This window comes from Podarcis erhardii, assembly GCF_964252035.2.
Source record: "Podarcis erhardii genome assembly, chromosome: 3".
NCBI lineage: Eukaryota > Metazoa > Chordata > Lepidosauria > Squamata > Lacertidae > Podarcis > Podarcis erhardii.
The window spans coordinates 92,076,863-92,100,998 of NC_138507.1; the positions used below are offsets into that span (position 1 = coordinate 92,076,863).

Below are 24,136 nucleotides of genomic sequence, written 5' to 3' on the forward strand. Positions count from 1 at the left end.
GCTCTTTATGCCTGTCAGATGCTAATTGGTGCATTGCATAAACAGAAAAACAGAAAAGCGATAGATTAATGGTAGAAGCATGCATTATTGAATCATGTGTTACATGCAACAACAACAACAGAATGCTATATCACCGACTCAAACTCAGAAAAAACCTTTTATTTCATACATCCTTAAAATATGCCATTTATTCCAATTTTGTACAGGGGATGGTTGAATATAATCAAATAAATAATAATATAATCAAATAAGCTGTGGCTATCTGTTAAAGACCAACCAAGCAATAAGCCCAAAGGAGTTTAATGAATTATAAGAGTGCATTCCTGAAATTTGAATGCGTGCAGAGTACTAATTTTAGATGTGCTTATTACTGATGTGTTGAAAAACAAAACAAAAATGCAATGAAATATAATTCCTGAAAAATTATTATTATTTTAATTTTATTTATTTAATATATTTTTATCCTGCCTCTCAAAAAAATAGCTTCACTAAGTGGCAATTGTGTAACTTGAAACTCACAGTAACCTTTAAATTGGATTTTTAAGTATTGTCACTTAACTGTACACAGGGTTTATATGTTTACAAGTACACAAAGCAATAAGCCAATCAGTGCAATAATAAAACACAATATAATTGAAATAATCAGGAGGTATTGAAATAAGCAGCAGATAACAAGTGTATACTTAAAGACCCGTGTAAAAATTATTATTTTTATTTATTAAATTTGTATACAGCCCTTCATCCAAATATCAAATTCAGGGCAGTTCACAGCATAAAAATACAGAATAAAACCACAAAATACATAATAAAAACAAGGGGAAAATGAAACAAACCGGGCGCCAGGTGAGCCTCCCTAGGGAGAGCATTCCACACAAGAGGAACCACTGCAGAAAAGGCCCGTTCTTGTGTTGCCACCCTCCTGACCTCTTGAGGCAGCAGCACATAAAGAAGAGCCTCGGATGATGCTCACAGGGTCCAGGTCAGTTCATATGGGGAGAGGCAATCCTTGAGGTATTGCAGTCCTGAGCCATTTAAGGCACTTTGAACTGGGAAGCTAATTAGAACCCACCGGAGTTGGGCCAGGAATGGTGTAATATGATCAAACCATCATGCACCAGTAAGCAATCTGGCCACCAAATTCTGCATCAGCTGAAGTTTCTGAGCCTTCTTCAGAGGTAGCATATTGCAGTAATCTAACCTTGTAGGGATTGTTAGTGTCTGAATCATTCCAACCCTCAGAAAGGGTGGTCCTGGGAATAAATTCAGTGCCTATTCTTTTTCTACCCAATGTGTTTCAGAAAAGTCATTGAAAGTGAAAGAATCTTGACATGTAGTAAAGAGAGCGGGAGAACTGGGAGATGCAAAAATCCATGTTGATAGTAAATAATTGGAGCAGGTGCTATATAGCATCTAGTCTCTGGCTACATTGCTTAGCTGTCTGCGTCCATGCGGACTTTTAACATTGAAGACATTACAATAGGGTGTGTGATAGGTTTCAAATGCCTAAGAAAATATCAGAATTTAGGAGAAAACCTTGCATATTTGGCTACTTACTGCCACATACAAATTAGCATTTTGCAGTTGCTTCTGACGGCATTCTGTGTGGTTCCATCCACAGTGCTTATTTATAGAAAGTAACCTCTGCAGTCTTGCCTACTTGCCGCCTAGATAACCTGGAGACCAAGGCATTGTTTGACCATTTGCTTGGACTGTAGTTTGATAACCTTGGTATTTCCACTGTAAATGATTTTGCCTCTTTCCTGTTTCTCTTTGCAGAACCTTCGACCTCAGGAAAGTCGGACCATGTTTAGCGGTTCTGTCAGTATTCCATCAATCACAAAATCCCGCACTGAACCCGGACGCTCCATGAGTGCTAGCAGTGGTTTGGCAGCAAGTAAGTTGCTGCACCTTATCTTGGACATATAATGCAGAGTCCGTCCACATATATACAAGTGACTGGACGGGGGGGGGGGGGGGCAAAGAAACATGGTGTCACAAGTGACTTTTGAAACTCTCCGATGCTGGCATGGTCCCCTGCTTGTGTTGGTAAGGTACCCCACACCAACACAGATCTGGCACATGTCCAATACCAGAGAAAAAAATTGGGAATATTGTTTGTTTCAAATACTTTGACTCCTGCCTTCCAATCATAGACTTCAAGGCACCTTACAACTGGTTTTTTATCGTAAAACAATATTAACATCTAGCAGAACACAGCCAATAAGACTCTCATTAAAAACTGACATTCTAACAATATAACAAGAGTAGCAGTAAAATAAAAGTAACTGAAGACCACTGAATACCCAAGTAAATAGAATAGTTTTTATTTGTTACATAGTATGTAGGAAGGAAATGAGAGGAAATTCTTATTTGCAGAAATGAAGTTTGTTAAAGATGCAAAACGCCTATTATGTTGAAATCCTTGGTGGGGATTAATTTGAAGAAATACAAATAAAACACTACTAAAACAATAGCAACCAAGAGACTGTGAAGTCAAATTACACATTTAGTATAATTGGTGGTTTGGCCCAGTGTAAAACCAGATTGGTGCTGGGGGGGGTGTTTCAATGAATAATTGTTAAATAATTTACAGAGGATGCAGCTGGGAAACGGAGGAAGGCAGTTCAACAAAAATTAGCTTCAGGAAAACAATTACTAGAGCGTACAGCTATAATGCCTTCATATTTGTTATGTAGCTAAATCCCTGGGTACTTTCGTAGGATCATCTGCACAAAATGGCAGTGCTTTGCGGAGGGAATTCTCTGGAGGTAGCTATGGAGCAAAGCGTCAGCCAATGGCATCCCCTTCCGATGGCTCCTTGTCCTCTGGCGGTTTGGACCAAGGCAGTGATGCACCGGCGAGGGACTATGAGCGAGAGGTGGGTATAACGTGGGAGGGGTGGGGTGGCAAGGGAAGCCTCTCCACAGAGCCCAAGTTCTTTACTCTGCTGGGCTCAAACAAAAGGATAGAGAAGTGTTGCACAGGACAGTGACCCCAGGAAGAAAAACCACAGGTTTTACTGAAGGAAAAAGTATTTTCCTATTTAAAATATGATAGAAATCCCCAAGACAGGAGTCTGTATGACTTGAAACACTGTGGATTTAGATAATAAACTTTTTAGCAGCACTTGTAGATTTTTCTTCCTTTGGCACAAGAAGTGCTAGTGGTGCATCAAAGAGAATTACTTCTGCCTCTAATAAGTAACCAAGCAGGGCATGAATCTAGGCAAAATTAAGTTTTTAGTCTCACTGATTTCACTGGAAATATTTTAACATGTGCTTCACTTTCCCACTGAAATCAATTTGACTTTTGTCCATATTCTATTATACTAGTTTTGCAATATGGAAATCTATGTTCTGAATTTTTACTGAATGTTGGTTCACATTAGTTTGTAGAATTTGACTGGGGCAGGAAGTAACTGGCCATAAAGGCAGCTGGTTGCCGAAGGAGGAATACTGGCACTGTCCTGCCCAGTCCACAAGCAGCTTTGTTATCCTTGAGGTCAGTTGATGCAGTCAAGGATGCATTCACACAGCAGAGTTCTCTATGAATCAAGCTTCCTGTGAATACAGCCGCTCCTCAGCAGTGGCTGCTTTGACTGTGACAGACACTGCTGTCCTTGGCGGCAGTTTGCACAATGAAAGCGATGTTTTCATTAAGGTATTTTTTGCAGCATGTTTTGCAAGAGATCTACAGTAATCCATATGAGTTGTTCATGTCAGAACAAATAACACAGAGTGATACCCTTTGTACAAAACCGCCGCCAAATCTCCTGCAAGTCATGAAACAAGAGAAAGAAAACAAACGGAAGGGGGAAAACATTTAAACCAATTAGAAGCAACAAAAATATTAATCACCTTTCCAAGTTCATCCAACATTTGCATTAATATCTGGCAGGTGTCTGTCTGGTATTGTGCTAATGATCTATGTGCAAATGTTCTTATGCATCTTTGGGAGCATTGCTTGCATGGAGGCAAAATGTGAATCAGCCCTGAATCAATGGAGGCCAGTTCATTTGAGCAGATGGGGCGCTGCCCCACCAATCTCAATCTCAGCTAGCCCACACTTCCCTGCCTTCTTCCTTACAAGGAGTCTAGGTGGTGGCACTGCCTACTAACTTTCCTCCTCCTTGTACAACTCCACAAGGGAGGATGGGGACAAAACTGGAGTCTGGCTGCACCTACTGTTGGTCTCTCTCCCGTATGCCCTACCAACCCCAAGTGGACACCGGCCAGCTCTGCCCTCAGTGGTGCACTTCAAGAAAATAACTTCTGGTGTTTTGTTCCCTCCCAGCCACTGTACTTGGGAGGCAATATGAGATGCATCCTCTTGAGAAGTTAGAGCAGTTGGTATCACTCCCTCGTGTGCTAAGCCGTGGAGTGTCGGGACAGGGCAGTCACTTGGTTCCAGACAGTTCTTGTCCTTGGTGTCCCTTTCCCCTTACTCCCACCCAGGCCTTCCTCTTCTGCTCCCACTCACTGATATGTTCTCTTGCATTTTTTGGGCTGCAGGACTCTGACTCTCCAAGGCATTCGACAGCTTCTAACAGCTCCAACCTGAGCAGTCCTCCCAGCCCCATCTCTCCTCACAAGACCAAGAGCCTCTCCCTGGAGAGCTCTGACCACGCAAGCTGGGACACATGAACTGCTTCAGCACTCAGATTTTACATCTCAGCAGCTTACTGTCCCCATGACTCTCCGTTTGCTCTCACTGTCATCGCCCCCCAGCTTCCCTCCAAAAGCAGACTAGGGGAGGGAGGGGAGGAAGAGAGCATATCTTGTCTTCTCTGACACAAGCAGCGTAAGCTCCCCCCGATTCAAAAGTAGCAGCAAGCAAGAGAAAACCTTGAGGAGGGCAGAGTGGGGGAGGGGTTGTATACAAGAGATATTGGTATATTTGTATTAGTATCTATTTTATTTCATAGGGTTACAGCTGTTTCCATTTTTATGGGTATATTCCACACCATGCCACTGTTCCAAACAAAACATAGTGTTAGACTGACCAAAACAGAATCTGAAAGAGAGAACCAGATTTTGCTTTGAGTCACACAGTATCTCATTGTATTTTTTTCAAGAGTTAGCACAGCAACACCCACCCATCTCTGGTGATGGGGCAAAATTTGCCCTGCAGGGGCAGATAACGCACGCTTTCAGCAACCACTCTATTTGAATGTCAATCTGATTGTTGCCAGCAAATCCTTATTGATTTAAAAAGAAATGATGCATATTTTACTACAGTAGAGTTTAAGTAAATACGCAAAATTAAGAGTTAGTACATATGTATATAATAAAAGAAGAAGCATTGTGATGCAGCGAAAGATGGATTCCTATTTAAGAGATCCTTTAATTTAAGAAGACTTGTGTTGTTCCCTTTTTCATACTAAATAATCTATGGATTGAGGATGTGATCTGGATATAGAACATGGCACTGGATAAAAACAGCCTGGAGGGAGATTCCATCCTCACAATGTTCTCTGTAACATTACCTTCTTGTCAGTAGATGAACTAAAGCCATAATTCTCACTTTTTAACTATATCTCCCTCTTCTACTGTCTGCTTCACTGTACAAGCAAAACTCATGATCTGCTGGTCGACAAGCCTGAAGTGAGCTCAAGGGCAGTTTTGCAGAGAATCAGTATTCAGCCCCAAGCAAAACTGAAGTAAATGCAGCCAAAACCAGCGCAAAGAGATAACTAGTTTTGGGATGGTTGGAGCTGGGTTTCCAAACCCATCTGGCCAATTAATACCAGCAACCACTAGCTTGTAAATTGACTTTCCAAATTTTAGTGATCAGCCTACATCAGGCAAATTCAAACAGCGCTGGTCTTGAAATAGAATCTATTAAATATATAACTTGCTGCTCTAGCTCACTGAAGGCTATAACGTGCTGTTCGTCTTCAGAATTTGCTAGAACGCCGGGTGGTTCAGGACGCCTATTCCGAAGATGTTTATTATGTCATCCCTGCTCTCCCACCGGGCCTGACCTAGTGTGTTTAGTGCTATTATTGCCGTGAAATACTGTGACGGTTGGATCCCACAGAGAAGCACTTGGCAGGGCAAAGCATTCCTCTCTGGAGAGAGCAGACAGTGGAGGTCCATCACCACCTAAATAAACAGTAGCAAGCAGTGCAACCTGCAAAGGGAGGGCAAGAACAAAACAATAGAAAAAGCCCACTTGCCTCCTCCTTTTCCTTCTTGAACAAGTTGAGTGCGGTTTGCGATTTGAGACTAGATGAATGTGATTTTTCTAATCCTTGGGATCATTACTACCTTTATGACGTGACCAAGCTCAAGCGGATAAGAGTTTGGATGGTGGTGTGTGTTGAATTTAGAATTCTAGTCTTCTGGGTTTTGGTAACACTTCATGGCTATCATCAAACCATTCCAACCAAACAACAAAAGTGCAACTAATGGTGTTTCCCAGGTTCCCTCTGAAAAATGTCAGCTACCACCTTACAAGGTACTGATTTAGAAGTACTCTGAGATACAGAGCGTTGTCTTTCATGATCTAGCTGTATTGAGTCTGCTAGTTGTTGGTTCTGTGTCTTCTTCTGCATTAAGTGGACTGCCACACCCCAAGCTACCATTTAGCTATTTTATACTGGGGGGAACAGTTGTGGGTGGGTGGGGGGACACACAGCTTTTTTCTACTGCGTATGGTGTCCTAATCCTGTCTGTGGAATTTGGCTTGTCAAGAATCTCCAAGTTGATGATGTGTGTTTTGTTGTCACAGGTATAAACAAGAGATTTGCAAATTGCATTTCATAGCGGCCAGTTTTGACGAGCAGGAAATTAGCATGTCTAAGAGCACAAGGACAGGCATAGTTTAAAATCCATTGACTACTTCTTCAGCATTGGCTACTAAAAGGTTCTACTTCTCTTCCACCCTGTGATATTATCACTCATGCCCACCCACCGTTCTATACACTTGTGAAGAGATTGGACTTAGTTATTTCTGAAATAAAACTAGTGGGAAATAGGTTATCTGATTAAGGCTGCCAGGGCTTGAAATCCACAGTAGGCCCAAGCGATTATCCACTTCAGGAGTTACCTTAGACGTCCTTGCAAGGTCCTGTGGCAATTGATCTGTGCTCCATCTGAGAAAGAAAATTAGACAAGGCGGCACCTGTCTAGAATGAGAAGAAATTAGCATCCTAAGAGTTACATTTTATACGTTGGCCCATTTCACAAATTAAAAGTATTCTTCTTTTCATGCTGACCTAGGATGCATTCGTAGTACATTATGGACACATTTGAGCATTGGCAGAATTGAAAACATATCTCTGAAATGGTTGGCTGGTGAAGTTAAGCTTTGCTGATAGGCATTGCTCAGTTTCCAGGCACACCTGATTACATTTCTCCAAGCACTTTCATAGTCTCTAGTTGAATCCTGACTCATCTGATGACACCTTTGTGTACATAGTTTGAGGCTATTATTTCCCCAACTGGGCTAATTCAGACACCTCAGTCATTGCCTCTTTACGCTTTTAGCCCATTTCTTGAGGCTCAATAAATCAGGTGTTGATTGTAAACGAACCTCAGATTGTACAGCTCCGTTATTTTTTCTATATTAAACACACACAGCCTATACATATCATTACTTTTTTTCTTTTCAAAACACATTCCTGTCATAATATCCATTTTTATACTGCTGAAGCAGTCTCATTCGCTGGCTTCTTAAAAGTTGATTTGTGTGTTGTTTCGTGTTCCTAACCTGATTTTTTTTTTTTTTTTTTTTTAAGAACAGTTTTGGTTTTGCGCGGGGAGGGGGGGAAAAGCAGTTGATATTTGTGTTACTCTCTCAGGTATTTGAACGCAGCAGTATGTCTTCACACGATAAGCATGGAATGCAATAATGTATTTTGGGCATGAGGTTCACCAGAGGATGTACCCTGAGCACAACTAAGTTTTTGTACTGAAATGATGCAAACCTGGGTAGGTGATTGGATTCAGGGTGGCAGTTTTAAGGTCTCGACTATGAGAAAATTATCTGTGTCTTTTTTTAGCCAGTGCGCAGTAAGCAGGGCCTCAAATTCTTTTTCCCGCCTGCAGAGTCATAAAGAAATTGGGAATCTGAAATCAGGCTTGTTGGGATTTTCTTAGCCTTACACCGTTTCACCACAGGTGTGAAAGTTACCTCTCTCCAACCTACGTTCCATATACAGGTGCCCTGTTTGGAGACCATAGGAAGTGCATATGCCTCAGGGTGAATGTCACTGAGAGGCTCATGACAAAAGTTTAGCCCAGTGCAATAAGGCTTTGTGCCTAGAGGCTAATAAGGGCACAAGCCTGTTTCATTCCAAAATCACAGTCATCAGGCTTTTCCTGGAATAGGGTTCTGAGCTTCTAACTAGTCTACAAGGGGCCTTCAGAGATCAAATATGCTGTAGATTTTCAACTTCTATGACCATGTTGTGCATTAAGGCAATTCCACATGACTTCGTCACCTTGTCTTCTTCATTCTATAAATGCTCTCATCCTACATAAGATTTTTTTTCACTCATGAGGAAGCAATCCACAACCAAAAACAGTGTTGGTATTTCACAGTAATTATACCTGCCTTTTTATGTATGATGGTTTCATATCATTTATTTTTTAAAAATATATTTTTAGGGTGTTTTTTTCATTGTAATATTATTGTACAGTTTTGCATGGCCTAGATGTAATCACTTTTTTGTTTTGTTTTAGAGTATAAAAGCTGACAAGTGTGCGTGTGGGGGAAAGATTTCTGCTTTTTGCCTATTCTCACTCTTCTCTTATTTTTGATTTATGCCCTCAATGTTGTAGAGGACATTGTAAGAGATTCTCTGCTCCAGAACAATGATGTAGAGTCTATTGCACAGAAATATTTAAGGTGGATCAGTCAATGATGTAATAAATGACAGGTCACCAATATTTTATGTTGGTAACACTTAATATTAACCTACTTTGATGTATTGCAATAAAACAGGGAACTATTAGAAATACAGATGGTTTGTCTTTTTTCCTACCCCACCAGACTCTTATGAGGCAAGCGGGGCTACAGGGGATATGATGGGGTAGTCACATAATTTCAGCAATTGAAAGTTTTGTTCCTTTCAGCAGGTAGTTTCCTTTGGGATTGCTTTCCCTGCATCTAGCTGCTTCAAGCCATGAGTCATCACACCCATCAACAATGATACAGCTATGGGGAGGCCTAAGCTAGGAGATGCAGAAGGAATACACTGGGTTTGGGGGAAACCTTGAAGGCGATTAGGAGGACCGCATTCTACAAACCAGGCCCCCAACCATTAGAGAGGAAGGGCAGCAGAAATGAATTAAAATAAAAAGCAGGTTGTGGTAAGTAGCTTTCAAATGCACAAGATAGAACTCCTCTTGAACAGAAAACTGAGCTTTTCATTAAGAACCTTCTGCCACATGACTTCCTGTTCAGAAGCTTCGTGGTTTTTCTGATTCCAGAGTCACAGAGAAAGGATGCAGTGTTTGCTTTTCAGAATGCTCCACCCCTACAGCCACAGCTACTGGTTGGGAAGGGTACATCACATCCCACACTTGGTTGTGCAAAAGGGTCTGTGAGTGGCGCACATAATGGTCCTCATGTGATAGTCACGATATGAAGGGTCTGATTTTATTCAGCACAAAATCAGGCACACTTAACTCCACAGTGAAGTCCATTGATTGGATGCAATCAGTGGATTTAACCACACATAGCTTTGTGTGGTTATTCCTTTAGACTTCCTTCTCTTCCATCCTCAGCGGAGAAAAATTCCTTGTTAATGTTGCCTAGTTCCAAAGATAACTTAACAACAACACGGAGTCGTTTCACACTGAAGTTTTTGTGGTCTTTCCTTTTTGGCTGATTTCTGATGTGTTTTCCCCAGGAAACTCCTTTTTTACAAAAGAAACAGCAGCAGCACAGCTAATGCGTGGTTGGCAATACCTCTATAATAGCACTTCTACAACCTCTTATTTTTTCATTTGCCCTTGACATTAGCTGGGTTAAGACAGAATCCAACTTCCTGAAAAAAGCAATTCCCAGATGGCAGATGCCTTGATCAGAAAGTCTTTCCATGCAAATTACTTTTTATAATAGCTCAGTGTGGAAACCCTACTGGAACTGGATTTGAGGTAGAGGTTTTAGTGGGTTTTTTCCTGCCCTGCTTTTGAGGCAGTTATAAAGCTTACAGCCTTCAGGGATTTTAAAAAATGATTTTAACATCTTTGCAGTTTAGTGAGAACTCCCTTTGACTTCCCTACAAAGAGGATTAGGTGAACATAAAGATAGGGCTGCTCAGACACAGGAAGCAGTCTGCTTTCCAATATAGGAATGAAATCCTTCAAGTGACCTTTTGTGTAAACTGGGTTTAATAGGTATCCTTTCCGTGATGATTTTTGCTTATCCATAGCTGCTGTTTTACATCTGCTCAATCAGGCTCTCAACTGGTATCCAATGTGTTTGGCGCAACAAGTCCCCTTGTCAGCTTTTTATACTTTTTATCAGTGCTTTAACCATCTCTTCATATTTCACCTTCGCCACCCCCCTCCAAATTACATACTTTAAAACGTTGGGGTTTTTTGGAGAATCAAAGTGTAAAAAGCATTTTCTAGTTGGAATATGTCAAACGACAAATGGTTTACATGCCAGATCAGCCAACATTTTAACTGTAATTAAATATAGAAGCTTAAAAGGATACAGATTTCAGTTATTCTTCTCATAAAGTCAAATTTTAAATGAAGTTAACAGAGCACAACTGCAAAAAGCAGCCCAGAGGAAAAAGTAAGTTCGCTACAGTCCTCTATATGCATGCAAGGGGGTTGGGTATTTGAGCCCTGCCTGCCAAGGTGGCACAACTCCCACCATCGCCATGCATGCAGAGACCTAACTCCTGCTCTGTGAGGCTTTCTGTGCAGTTGAAAACCCTAATTGCAGAGGGTTATAAATCACCCAAGGTGGCACCACCTGTAGAGCAGGCTCCTGGCCTCAAGCAATGCACCAACATGGCAACAGTAGGAGGAGTTGTGAGGCTCTGGCAGGCAGGGCTCTAAACAGGTCCATTACACAAGTAACTCCTAAAGGGGGCTTGCATCTCAAATGTGAAGCTTATAAACAAAGAGCAGCACTAGGAACTAATCGAACAATAGGGGCAAGTAAGTAAACTTCCTGCATTCTTGCCATCATCTAACTGGCATTCCTACATGCAGCATGTCAAATAAGCGGGCGCTCATCATGCAAAAAGGTAAGAGAAGCTGTATTATGAACCACTTTCATGGAACAGTGTGCCACACAATTTGGGCCAATTCATAAAATCTTAACAACAACTCCTCTTTTGTAATGGTTTGCATTTGGATGGTTAATAACCTCCCAAAAACACAGGTGATAGTTGTCCACACACCTGACTTGCTAAATGTCTCGTTATTCAAACGAATAGGGCCAAATGGTGCCAGGCCTCGAGCCGTGTTACTATGAAGTTCCTAAAATCTGAATGGTCCAAGGAAATTTTGCCCTTGCTTGTGTAAACTGGAATTCAGGGTCAAACACAGAAATTGATTCAACATACTTCTTCATGCAACACACAATGTATGAAATGCATCTCCCCAAGATTTGAATGAAATAATGGAGGATAAGCAGCCATGACTGCTAAACTGGACCGTTACATTCAGAGGCACTCCCTGAAGACCATGGGCTGAGCATAAGCCAACAAGGAAGGATTTATAAATTCTTATGGCACAACTGCATGACATTCCCATAATTTACCAGTCCAATACAATCTGCTGTAACTTGTCTCTAATCATCATCTTCACCACTGCACGTCCACCACGGGTGGAGATGGAAGATCTCTTTTGAGTTATAGGATAACTTCTATTGTCTGCCCAGCCAGATACTGCTTCCCTGCTTTAAAGGTGAAAACTAAAATTGTCAGCAGAATATAGTGCTTATGAAACAAAGTACTTAAGAGGCATTATTACTGGAACAGAATCAGAGTAAGCAGAAGCGAAAAAGTACCCATACACTTGCTGCTTCTTCCAGGTTAGTAAACAACAGCCAAGCCACCATCTGCACAAGCACTTCTTTATTGGAAATCGGTTGAAAGTTGTACAGCTACAACTAACTGTTGTACAAAAAAACCCCTCCCAAAATACATTTGCCGAGTTGCCTCCAATTGCTTAAAGTTGTGCGTTCAGCTACTTTAATGTATATTATGCTTTCCAACAAAATCTTGAAACACCACTGATAACACAGCAGTATCAATCTCCCCACGCCCATCAAAGGTTGCATTACAAAGATGCAGGCATGAAGGTGGAGATAGTTCAGCTTCACTGCTGGGTTTCTATAAATGCCACAGTTAAGAGCTTTGGCTTCTCTAATTCTCCATTTAACGAGAGAACCCCATTAACTACATTGCATATACATTCAGCTCAAGAGAATCAGATGGCTGCCACATTTGAAAGTAGGGCATTCTACATACGCCACTGCACCACTTTCTATCAGATCCTTGGAAATATTCACTTTCCTTGAAAACTTAAGAGACTGAAGGCATAAAATAGGCTATGTACACATCTTACACTGCACCATCAGGAGATCCCGACCTTTATGGATTCCCAGCAAGCATCATACAAAAATAGTATTCTCTTGTGAGTTGTGTTGGCAATCTAAACTTCATAATATGAAACCATTTGTATCCTGCCTTAGAAGAAGAAAAATTAAAGGCCCTATGAAAAAAGGGTGGGGGGAGAAACCACAGACATTTGGAGAACTACAATACGATTTCAATGCCAACTTGTTTTGGTTCTCTTTCCACCACCCCTTGCTTTGTTTTGTTTTCAATAAAAAAAAACAAATTGGTTCACAGCTATCAGTATTAAAATCTGAAAAAGAGAGCTGATACCTGGGACAGTGAGATACAGAGCTGCCTAACCTTCCCTCACAATCCCTACACTAGGCTACAACCATTTTCCTGTAAAAAGAGAGGCTACAGGTGAGTGTAAAGTGGAGGAGAAAAGTCCAACAAAAGAACAACACTGTCCTTAGAACCGGGTATTCTGCTTCCAGGAGCCAGGCTGCTGTTGTTCTGGGGGGTATGAGAGAGAAGACACCGCACTGTGGTTTGCTAGAACCTTGGTGATTGGCCATAAACCCAAGGGGACATTCAACAGTTCTGTGCTACTATTCCTTCCTCGCCTTTCTACTCCAGTATTTTCTGTAGGCTTCCTGAAACATGTCCTTGCATGGAATTTGGGCCTTCAGCTTGGAGCAAATGAGGAATGAGCCTCCCATTTTCCGATGGAGAGAGTAGGTCTCCTCGGGGGGTGGGACTAGCCTATGCTTCAGCATGACTGGAATTAAGCCATGTATCTTCTCGGTGGTGTTTTGGTTGCCGAAGTCAAAAGGTTCACTGGATGCAAAAGCTTCTCCAAGGATGAGGACAGCATCCAAGTGGGCGTCTTCCATAGCCTGAGCAAAACAAAAATGGAAAGAAGGGTGGTTCTGATCAGCTGTTCTGAATAGTTCTACAGAGGAAAAAGAAAGTAAAAAGGCAGCTACCGTGTAACTCCTAACTCTACAGGTCATGAAGACGACAAGGAAATATCCCATAAACAGCAGAATAGTTCATCTCTCTAGCTCTGGAATAAACATTCACAAATAACTATACCAGGCTCAGCCCACTTAGCACCGAGAGTCAATTATTGCAGGAGTTGTAGTCTGGAGGGATAAATGTTCTATTTGTCTGCTCATAAGCAGAGGCAGGCAGACTTTAGGCAGGTCTACCAAGTGGTGCCAGGTGTGACTGGCATGGTGGTGGAGATGTCAGTGGGCTTTGCTTTTTAAGACAGTGTACAGCAGGCAGTGTCAGAACCCAACACTTCCAATCATGTGCATGTTTATTCAGAAGCAAGTGCCACTAATCACAACCCAACACAGCTACTGTGAAGGAAATAAAAGATCAAGGACTATTTCCTTCACAGCCTAATGTGGCGGCACAGACTTCCCATATGATCAAGGGTAGCGAGGAGAATGTTCCTCCAAGCTGCTGACCCTTAATAAACTACCTCTCACTTCCATTGTTAATTCAAATGGGGACTCTCTGAACAGGAGTCTTTCTCCACAGGGAGAAAAATGAAGGACTGCACCCATCTCAGGTTTTCACCAGGCCACAATTCTACAATATTACAGTGCATCATATATAAAAAAGTCAAGCTAAATTCAAATAAAATTATTGCTGGCAGCAAAGAGTATTGCGAGGCCAGCAAAGTGTATATTCTGTTACTTCCTGCCAGCATATTTGAAATGCTAAAAATCTTGGAATTACCCTACTCAAAAATCAAAGGAACATCTCCACTGCCCCAACAATGGACACCCAAATTAGAATACTTCCAGCTCTACCACCATCCTTCTATGTGACCATGACAGCTCCAACACCCCACAACTCCCCAATCCCAAAACTGCAATCCACCAGAATAAAACTTGAATGGCAACGCTTTGGAGCCTACTTAGAAATAATAGGAAACTGCCTCACCCTGACTCAGAACACTGGTCCATCTATCTCAGTATGGTCTACAATGACTGGCAGCGGCTCTCTGACATTTCAGACAGGGGACATTCCCAGCCTTACCGAGAGATGCCAGGGATTGAACCTTGGACATGAGACACCCGGGAAGTGTGTTTTATAGCGTCCTTGCCAACTACCCACACTTTGCTGGAAACAAGCTTCCAAACCTCCAATATCTCAAACTTAGGATATTCTCCTTTACAGGCTCAAGCCAGCTGCCCTGATCATACCCCCATATATTAGAAGAATGAGTGAATATCCTGCATGACAAATTAAGCTGGATTTGAAAGGAGTGATGAGATATGCCACTTAAGAGCTGCAGCTAATGTTGACCCCCATGGTGGCATTGGCAAGAGACATTTAAGTTCTATAGATACAATAAATAGGTAGCTTCAAAAGGGGAGTAATTATTTAGCTGAAGTTTCTAAAGGAGACTGAAATCGCACCGGTAGCTAAACAAAGAGTGGATTGTTTGGTGCTATTTTGTACCTTGTTTTCATAGCCAGTTAGGAATTTCATTTCTATTGATTTCTTCAGCACCTTCTCTCTGTCCATGTCAGCAGCTGCTTTGATTAACTGTATTGGAAGAAGAGGAAAAATTCAAAAGCCAGAAGGTGTAGGTGGGTGCCAATCCTATTAAGCACTTCAATAGCAAGGAAAATCCTTTACTCAGAAACATGGTCAATACTAGGAAAGCTATATGTTTTCATCCCACAAAAAAGAATTTGGCCAAGCCTTTAAGAAGCGTGAGCAGTTTTGAAAGATCACAAACTTTCACGAACTGTCTTCAGTTGAGACCGGAAATGTGATACTAGGATGAAAGGAATGCATGCCCTTGTTTAATGTAACTTTTTATTGGGTTTTATAAACAAGGATCATGAGAATAATAAATGATACAAATGAATTAGACCAAGTCTTCACATGTTATGTGTATAAAAATAGCATAATGAATTTGCAGAAGTAATGTCTGTGACATACAGTTCCTTCTTAGTGGTCAATGAAGAAGTTACTGGTTTGTGAACTGCTTTAAGCGAAGGGAAAACCAGATAGAACAGAGTTAATGGATAACATTCCACATTGCAAAGCTAAATGCCCAATTGGGAGTCCTTGTGGTTATGCTTAAATTAAGAGTTAGTAATGGTCATTTTCCCCCCTGTGTTACCAGTGAAACAATAAGAAATGTTGGTATACTGAGAATGGATGCCCTAATTTAACATGGCTTAGTTACAATTGAAACACAGGACACATTCCAACCCATGAAAAATCAGCAGGCAAAAGGGGGCTCTACTCTTTGCTGGCAGCATGGAACCCTTTTCAAGAGTCCAGATGTTTGCCTTGAGCAGATACTGCCAGAAAGGGGGAAAATACTTTTCTCAGAATGACATTTGTTTTTAGACTACTAGGAAAATATTGCAGTTTTCACTGCACAAGTCCCACTTAAGAGAAAATCTCTGGGTCCTGCGCAACAATACCTATTTCACTGGGAAAGGACTAATATATTCCCTATGACAGTTTGCTAAAAAGCAATTTTGAGTCTGTCCACAAGAACAATAGAATATGTACTTGGGTCATTTAAATAAAAACAAACAGCAACACATCTTAAGCATTACTAAGGTTTTAAAAGCAATTTCCCTCACACCATCAACTCCCTTTGCACATTTAAAAAAATCCACATTAGGAAAAAGTGAATTATGACAGCAGTCCAAGTTCTCCAATTTTAGAATGCAACAAACAAAGTTGGGCTGCCTGAGATAAGGGAGAACTAAAAAGCCCGTTAAACCTCTAGTTTTCTTTCAATCCAGCGACTTACAAGTCAAACATGCTTCTCAAGCCCACAAAACAACAAACCATCACAAAAGGTTTTAGGAGTCCTCACCTCTATGTAGAGGTCTGTGAATTCCTCATCAAAACCCCGGGTTGCACCAAAATCCAGAAGCGCCACCTGAATGAGATGTACAAATGTGTTTTTTTACACTAGAACAGAAACTATTACATCGAGAGCATCCAGATGCTTGTCAGAACAATATCAAGTGCTACAAAGAGCTGGAGTTCTTCATAAAGCCACTTTCTTTTCCCACTTGTTATTGGGATAGGGTGAAAACCTAAAACAGCAACACTTCACAGGCTGCTTTAGTACATGTGCTTTTATATACAAAAACTACATGGCTGGCAAGAACCCTCCTTTCATTGGGAGAATTTCAGCAATTTGTCCCCAGTTCTAACAAAGCTAAGGAAACAAGGACAATTGGACAGGCCCACCTGGTTGGAAGGGTCACATAGCACAAACATGAGGATGGACTAAGTAACCACCATGGAAAGAGGGTCCCCTCAGCAAATTTCAACACAGTGGCTGCAATGCACAGCTATAGGAAGGCACAGGGTTTATGCTCAAGCACACATGGATGGGGCTTAGATTAAGATGCAGAATCCCCTGCAATGCACACACCACATTTCCTTAGCAGAACAAGTTAATATGGAAAGGGTCTTCTGGATGTTGAAAGTTTAATAGCCATTGCTCCAGTGCCCCTAAAGAAGGTAAATTTCTCTAGAGCTTGGGGGTGGGGGTGGGGAACCTGCAGCGCTCTGCTTAATTTCTGGCCCTCTAGACCCTGGGAGCCCAAGTCCTGCTCTCTGATATGTGAGAGAGGTAGGTGGGGTGGCACAGAGGAAGAGCTATACCAGGCATAGGCAAACTCAGCCCTCCAGATGTTTTGAGACTACAATTCCCATCACCCCAGACCACTGGTCCTGTTAGCTAGGGATGATGGGAGTTGTAGCCCCCAAAAATCTGGAGGGCCGAGTTTGCCTATGCCTGAGCTATACAGTCCTGTAATGCTGGTTTTTCCAGTGGGTCAATGGCCCTTCAAAAGGAAAACAGCTTCCCCCATTCCTGTTCTAGGCATCTGGCAGGTGAGAATTTCTTACCTTTTCCTTCAAAGACACCATCAGTGGAATTCTATTTGATTGTCAGCAGAGTCTTACTATCCCTCCCATTACATTCTTGCTGTATCGTTTCCATGAAATATGATCCCTTTTCCACCTAAAACCCACAAACTCTAGATTCCAGGCGCTACCCTCAAACCCACTTGCCCAGCTAATCGAACCACCTCCACCTAAAGGAGCACATTAGCCAAGAAGCCATTGCAAAAAAAGGAAGCGAGTGCTGCATAAGCAGCTAGTGCCAAGTCCAGCTAGAGCCATTTACCTTCTGCAATTCTGGGTCATAGAAGAAGTTGGACCAGTTTGGATCTGTCTGCATGTATCTGAACTCAAACAACTCTCGCAGGCACAAAATGAGTATGTTGTGGCAGATCTGCAAAAATTGCAACAAAGGGACAAAAATGAATTAGAAAAGCTCCCACTTGCATCAGATTAGGTAGATATGCAGAATATACTGAAACTAAGTCACAGCTATCATGAATGTCTGTCTGGCAGGCAGAGGATGCTACAAAGACTCCTGGGATTAGGTGGATTACACATCTCCTTGGGGAGGGAGGCAGGAGGAAAGAGAGAGAGAGAGATGCCAAAGAGTCACTGCTTCGGACAATGCACAACTACAAAGCTCGAGAAGATGTGTGGCCCCTTTCGTGTAACATGTGATATAGTCGGGGTGAAACTACGTTGCTCGCCCAACTATAAGGACCAGCAACAGGTCACTTAACTGCCCTCTAGCTTCCAGAAAGGCTGGAGTTATTGAGCCAGCATTGTGGCCAAGTTAGTGGCCCAGAGTAGGGATGCCATTTACAGGAGAGAAGGGCTGAGGAAGAAGAGAGCACCAATTGCACCATTGTTTTGGTGAAAATTTAGTTCAGCAACCAAAGGGTCAGGATTTAAGTGTGCACCTCAGATGGGAAGGCAAAGTGCAAACATGGCAACATGTGCTTGAAAACACAGATGCCATACAGGCACACTTGTCGGAGCCGAGACCAGCTTCTGCCGACACAGAAAGAGGACTGCTGGAGGGGAAAAAGGGCAGAGCAGCAACACGTCAGAGTGACAAAGCCTAGACCTACATACATCATGTACCCAGGAGTTTTGTTGTCTAGAGACCAAACTTTATACTCCCGCTCAGTGACTTGCTGACAGCTGTTAAGGGTGTTTAATGGCCTCCTATGGGGCACGTCGGAATACCAGACCAAGTCCATCTGCCAATCTGGCTGTAGTCAGACTTGCTTTTCCTCCCGTTAACTTTCTAGCCCCTTGCTATATTTGGCTCCGATGCTCTTTTGTCCATGCTTCACCTCTCGTCTGACCTCTTGTTTACCCAGTACTTTTCTACCAGGCTTCAGCTGCTAGGGTTGGCCCAACTGAGAAGCCTATATTTGGGTGCTTATGCAACAAGAGGGGGACGCGTTTCTGATTGCTCGTTCCAGGATGAGATGATCTCTTTTGCCAAGCTGGTCATCCTACACACAAGGTCAGGCTGTCTATCTGAAAAATGGTTTGCAGGTTAGCAAAGCCAGTGGCTTTGCGTTCCCCAGTGCAGGTGGCCCCAATACTGAGATTTGCAAGACACAACCAGTAGCAAAACATTTTCTAGGGTGCCCACCATTCCCAAGCGATCAATTTCTGCACACAATACTCAGCATGGCCCCAACCTGTCCATTCAAAGGACCTCTCTTGCAAAATGGCCTGAGGAAGAGGCCCATGTCCTCTGGTTCTACCAATCTTCTTTCTCCACCTCCAAGCTGAAAGGGGGCCAGGCGACCATACCTCGTTCCTTATCTCCTGGCTGAGTTCTTGGGCTTGATCCAGCGGGAACCCAGAAACCAGCTCCGTCGTCAGGACATGTGGGCTGCACAGCTCCTCCACCACAGCAGGAACATAGAAAAAGGGGTGGTCCTTGAGCAGCTCCCTGAGGGGCAACAGACAAAATGCTAAGAAGCTGCCCAACCCCTGCAGGGGCCTGGGGTGTCTGCAACATCGGGGTTCAGCAGAGGTAACACCATTTTGCCCAAAAGCAGACACTTGCTACTCTAGATTCTTCTCTGAGCCTCTTTCCCCCTAGTCCAACAGCATGCACAAGCCCAGGTGTTTGGGATAAAACCAGAATCCCTCATTGCAGCATCTGGCAGGGGCAGATCCCCATAACACACACCTGAATTTCTTTGCGCAGGCAGCTTCTCTCTTGTAATCGCATTCCAGGGCCAGCTCTCTGCTCAGCACTTCAACCAGATGCTCAGGGAAGAGACCTGGAGGCAAAACGGCAGGAGAAAGAAGCAGGTTAGGACTGAAATAGAAACAAAGACAGAGCCAGGGGTGGGGGACCTCAGACCTTAGAACCAAATGCGGCCCTCCACTTCTCTCTGCCTGGCCCTTGGAACACTACCAGGCCAAGCCCCTCACTGGCCCTATTTGCACCTCAGATATTTTGCCCTGGCTGGCATGTGTCCATGAACCCTGACAACGCCTCTTGCTTATCTGGATGGTGAACAGAGAGGACCACACAAGTGTATGTAGAAACTAGCCTAGTGTACATAAGGTAAAACCTGCCATTTCTTCTTTGCCCCACCCACCATGGGCATATGGCCCTTGGGAGGCTGCCCAGAAAGGAATGTGGCCCCCGGACTGAAAAAGGTTCCTCAACAGAGAAAAGAGCTCAGCCTGGAAGGCAGCGCTTCGCTTTCAGCCATATACAAACGTCCTTAGTTAACTGTAGCAACTGCACCTCTCTGCAAAGCATGAATGGTTCTCCTAAAATTAATGCATCTTGGACTTCAGGAATAGCATCCCCCCCACACACATACGAAATCAATTTCGGCATGTAGCGGCATCCCGAGGGGCAAATACTGAAGCCACCCATGCTCCATAAATGGAAAAGGTGGTGATACAAAGCATTTGCGGACTTATAGCCTCCCATGGCTTCTTTGATGCCAAGATTAATGAGAGATATCAAGGGGGGATTACAATTAAGGTTGTGGATCTCTGCCCAGCATTCCCACAGCCAGGCAAAAGAAGTTCAAAGGACAAAGTGGTTCTGTCTGCCTGAGCTCTGCTCCCATCTGGCAGCCAGTCCACAGACTGCCAACGAGGGAGGGAGGGAAGGAGGGAGGGAGGGAGGAGTTACGTTACACAGCAATCTTGCTACTCTCTCTTCATTGCCACATATCAGGTTCAGAATGCTGGGCTCTCCTGTGGGTTTGGACATGATTGGACTTTTCTTCCAGATGAGCAAAGCAGAATGGATTTCTATCCGGCAAACATAGGCTAAAAACTCACCCCACATTTCATGCTAATAACCTGTTGCACAATAGTGAGAGGTTGTCCCCTAGAATATGTGGGGCAGAGGTGGTAGCCCAGGGGGCCCAAGCCCTGGATATTCTGCCCTTCCCTCCATCCCCCCCAAAAAACCCTCAGCTAGGCCCTCTACAAAGTGAAACCCAGGGCACAACCCATCTTCATATGCCCAGAGGCAAGTCATGGGCCTGTGGCTCCTGGTCTTTTAAGCACCTGGCAATACCCCAGCGTCATTCTATGTCTCATCTTAGCAACTACGCTGCTTGTAAGAGGCAGCAGGTGAAGCTTCCAACCAACTGTTTTAACACTGACAGCAGACAACAGAGTAGTGTTCAGCAGACACACACAGAAGACTTGCACAACAGCCCCCTTCCCAAAGTTACCTTCTGGGAGAACATTGCTCATGCTCAGGACAGTCATCAGGTTGCTGACATCACTATTGATGCTCTGAGCTATTCCAGGATACTGCACAAGAGAGAGAGAGAGAGAGAGAGAGAGAGAGGGAGAGAGAGAGAGGGAGAGAGAGAGAGAGAGAGAAATGGAAATGCTGAGCACCTCCTCCAGTTCAAACACCTGCTACACTTTCCTGAACTAAAACAGAGGGTCAAGGCTTCAGTCATGGCAAAAACAAAATCCCTAAATAAAGGTGCTGAAATGCAAGGGTGAAAAGAGGTCACGGGAACCTGGCTAATCCTGTGTCTGATCCAGCTAGTACAGTACAGTGATGCCCCGCAAGACGAATGCCTCTCAAGACGAAAAATCCGCTAGACGAAAGGGTTTTCCGTTTTGGAGGCGCTTCGCAAAACGAATTTCCTATGGGCTTGCTTCGCAAGACGAAAATGTCTTGCGAGTTCCTGCGGGGGTTTTTTTCTCTCCCCCCCCTTTTCTAAGCCGCTAAGCCGTTTATCTGCTTATCTGCTAAACCGATAAGCCGCTAAAAGCGCTAATAGCTCTAATAGCGCTAATCCGTCAATGGGCTTGCTTCGCAAGACGAAAAAACCGCTAGACGAAGAGACTCGCCAAACGGATTCTTTTCGTCTTGCGAGGCACCACTGTATTGCTTGCCTAAGAGCAAGTAGAGCCACCCCTTTTCTCTCTGCTTGCCACTTTCTCATGCACAAGCCCCACATCCCTCATTCCTCCCATACACCCACAGGTAGACATCCCATTCATCCATTCTCTTCCCCACCCACCCACAACGGCACACATGCTTTCCATCAGGAACAACTCCCACACATTCTCATGCCTCCTCCTCCCACTCCTGTTCCCCAGCCACACTGACGTTTTCTTGCTTTGTGTTTTGGGAAAGCAGAAACCACTCCCGGCCACAACAGTCACAGGCAGGTAGGTTCATGGACAAGCCTGGAGGTCCGGCTATGGACTGTGGCAGCAAGAGCATCTTTCTGAAAGATGCTAGCCACTCTAGTTGCTGCTACTCTGCAGGCCTCTTTTACTGAGAATAAAGGAGGGTGAGCTGAGAGGGGGAGGAGGGGGCAAGAGTGGGGCAGAGTAGAAAAGGTGGGACAAGATGACCCGCAGGATGCTTTCCAACTCCACAATTCTATGATCCTAGAAGGTTCTACAAGCATGATCCAGCCTAGAGGCTGGCAGCTCTGCCCCCTGGTTTTTTACTGTCTGAGAACCTGGAGAGTTGCCTGCCAAACAGGGAAATTTCCCAGGATTGAACGGTTTGTTTCCCCATCATTTGCAAAAATCCTTCAGAAAAGATACAGTCCTATCACAATCAAGAGAGTTCTACGATAATGCAGTTTACTTTGCATAAGAAACACAGGCTGCTTTGGGAAATAATTAAGGGAAAGCATAATGAGCTACAGTTCCCTCTCTCCAAGGTAATTTAGACTGTCCAAACCTGACAGCACACTTCTCAAATGCTCCTGCGAAGCATAGCCTGCGGAGTCTAAAATGCCATCCTCTCCACCTCCTTTCTAAAAAAGAGCCAAGGGAGCCAATTTTCACAGCTTAGCACCTGTGCTCTGGGTAGCAGACTGACATGAACAGCTGCAAGAACAGGAACTTTCCATCACTTTTAACCTACAATGGGCTTAAAAATAGGGGCGGGGGAGAGAGACAAGAGCCCAAGAAATGCCACCTAGCAAAACCTTAGATCTAGAGCAGGTGGTCCCTCCAGGTGTTGTTAGACTACAACGCCATCATCCTTGACCATGATGGAAGTTGGAGCCCAACATCTGAAGGGCCAGAGGCTCCCCATCTACAGGACTTTTCTACTGTCATGGGGATCATTAAAACTCCCAATGGAGAGAATTATGGCAATTGTCAAAACCAGGATTTCCAGAAAAGGAAAATGCTTCTGGCACATCATCCCCCATATTGCGCAAGTCTATTGTACAAATGGTTCAGACACACAGTTTGATCAGCAAAAAAGGGAATATAATGTGTGAACCATTCGTACCATATACTTTGTCACAACCCAAGAATCAGGTTCAGGATTTGAAGGAGCCTGTCCTCCACCTGAAAATGTCTGTTGATCTCAGACAGAAGTGTTAGGGGCACAGTGACAGAACTACCCTACAGCCGCATAGGCTTCACACAGGGGCCAAAGGTGATGAGATGAACCTCGGGATCCCTTCAACTCTACAATTCTACACTTCTATGAAACTAATATATTGTAAAACATCAAGGAGTGGGTCTCAAAGTGCATATTCAGAGCTACTGGTGGGCGCCAACTCTGAAAACACTGAAGACCACTAGGCCCACCTGGATTTTCATGGCAACTTCTTTCCCGTTCTTCAAGCGCCCCAGGTGAACCTGTCCAATTGAAGCTGCAGCGAAAGGTCGCTCTTCAAAGAACTCCAACTTATCACGCCAGTTGGGACCAAGGTCATTGTTCAAAGTTTTCTAGCGGTGAATAAAAAACACAAATTGGAGTTTTCCCTTCCCAGGTAGACACTACCACTTGTTGCTTAGACTAGGGACTTTGAAATCCAGCTATGACATACAGACAACTGCAAACAAGCACCAAGGGCATATAAATGGCCAGGATTAAAAATCCAAGCAGCCACTAATGTATACAAATTAGAGAGCTAAACAATGAATTCCACCATGATTTTTTAAAAAATGGTAGGCAAGGAAAGAAGGTGCAGTAAGGTTATTTAATGCTTTGTTCTTGCAGCCTGCTCAGCAATGGCCCAGAACCTGTAAAGAGAGGAAGGTGCCTGCTTTCTCTTTCAACACAGGTCTACTTCTGTTTGTCCACTTTGATCCCCAAGGCTCCCCCCTGTCATACAGCCCAGGCAAATCCTCACCATCATTTGCTTCAATGGCATGAAGTCTGCACTCTGACGGACACGTTCAAAAATCTTCTGCAGATGAGGGTTGATGAAGGCATCATCT

At 43.5% G+C, this 24,136-nt stretch overlaps 2 protein-coding genes across 5 annotated transcripts in view; one reads left to right on the top strand and one right to left on the bottom strand.

Moving 5' to 3' along the window:
* The window catches only part of CDC42BPA (CDC42 binding protein kinase alpha), a 155,195-nt gene extending 146,232 nt beyond the window's left edge, over positions 1 to 8,963 (top strand). For all 4 annotated transcript variants that reach the window (XM_081854120.1, XM_081854117.1, XM_081854119.1 and 1 more), the window contains 3 exons: positions 1,777 to 1,894; positions 2,721 to 2,878; positions 4,512 to 8,963. In XM_081854120.1, the coding sequence (XP_081710246.1) occupies positions 1,777 to 1,894; positions 2,721 to 2,878; positions 4,512 to 4,643 (408 nt within the window). In that variant the 3' untranslated portion in view covers positions 4,644 to 8,963. The remainder of the gene's footprint in view (positions 1 to 1,776; positions 1,895 to 2,720; positions 2,879 to 4,511) is intronic.
* Positions 8,964 to 12,032: 3,069 nt separating this feature from the next.
* Positions 12,033 to 24,136, bottom strand: part of COQ8A (coenzyme Q8A) — a 60,121-nt gene continuing 48,017 nt past the window's right edge. The window contains exons 7-15 of the mRNA XM_081854175.1: positions 24,049 to 24,134; positions 23,501 to 23,641; positions 21,148 to 21,229; positions 19,626 to 19,719; positions 19,241 to 19,382; positions 17,733 to 17,840; positions 16,404 to 16,469; positions 15,017 to 15,103; positions 12,033 to 13,431 (exon numbers count right to left, since the gene is read on the bottom strand). Coding sequence (XP_081710301.1) covers positions 13,144 to 13,431; positions 15,017 to 15,103; positions 16,404 to 16,469; positions 17,733 to 17,840; positions 19,241 to 19,382; positions 19,626 to 19,719; positions 21,148 to 21,229; positions 23,501 to 23,641; positions 24,049 to 24,134 — 1,094 coding nt within the window. The 3' untranslated portion in view covers positions 12,033 to 13,143. The remainder of the gene's footprint in view (positions 13,432 to 15,016; positions 15,104 to 16,403; positions 16,470 to 17,732; positions 17,841 to 19,240; positions 19,383 to 19,625; positions 19,720 to 21,147; positions 21,230 to 23,500; positions 23,642 to 24,048; positions 24,135 to 24,136) is intronic.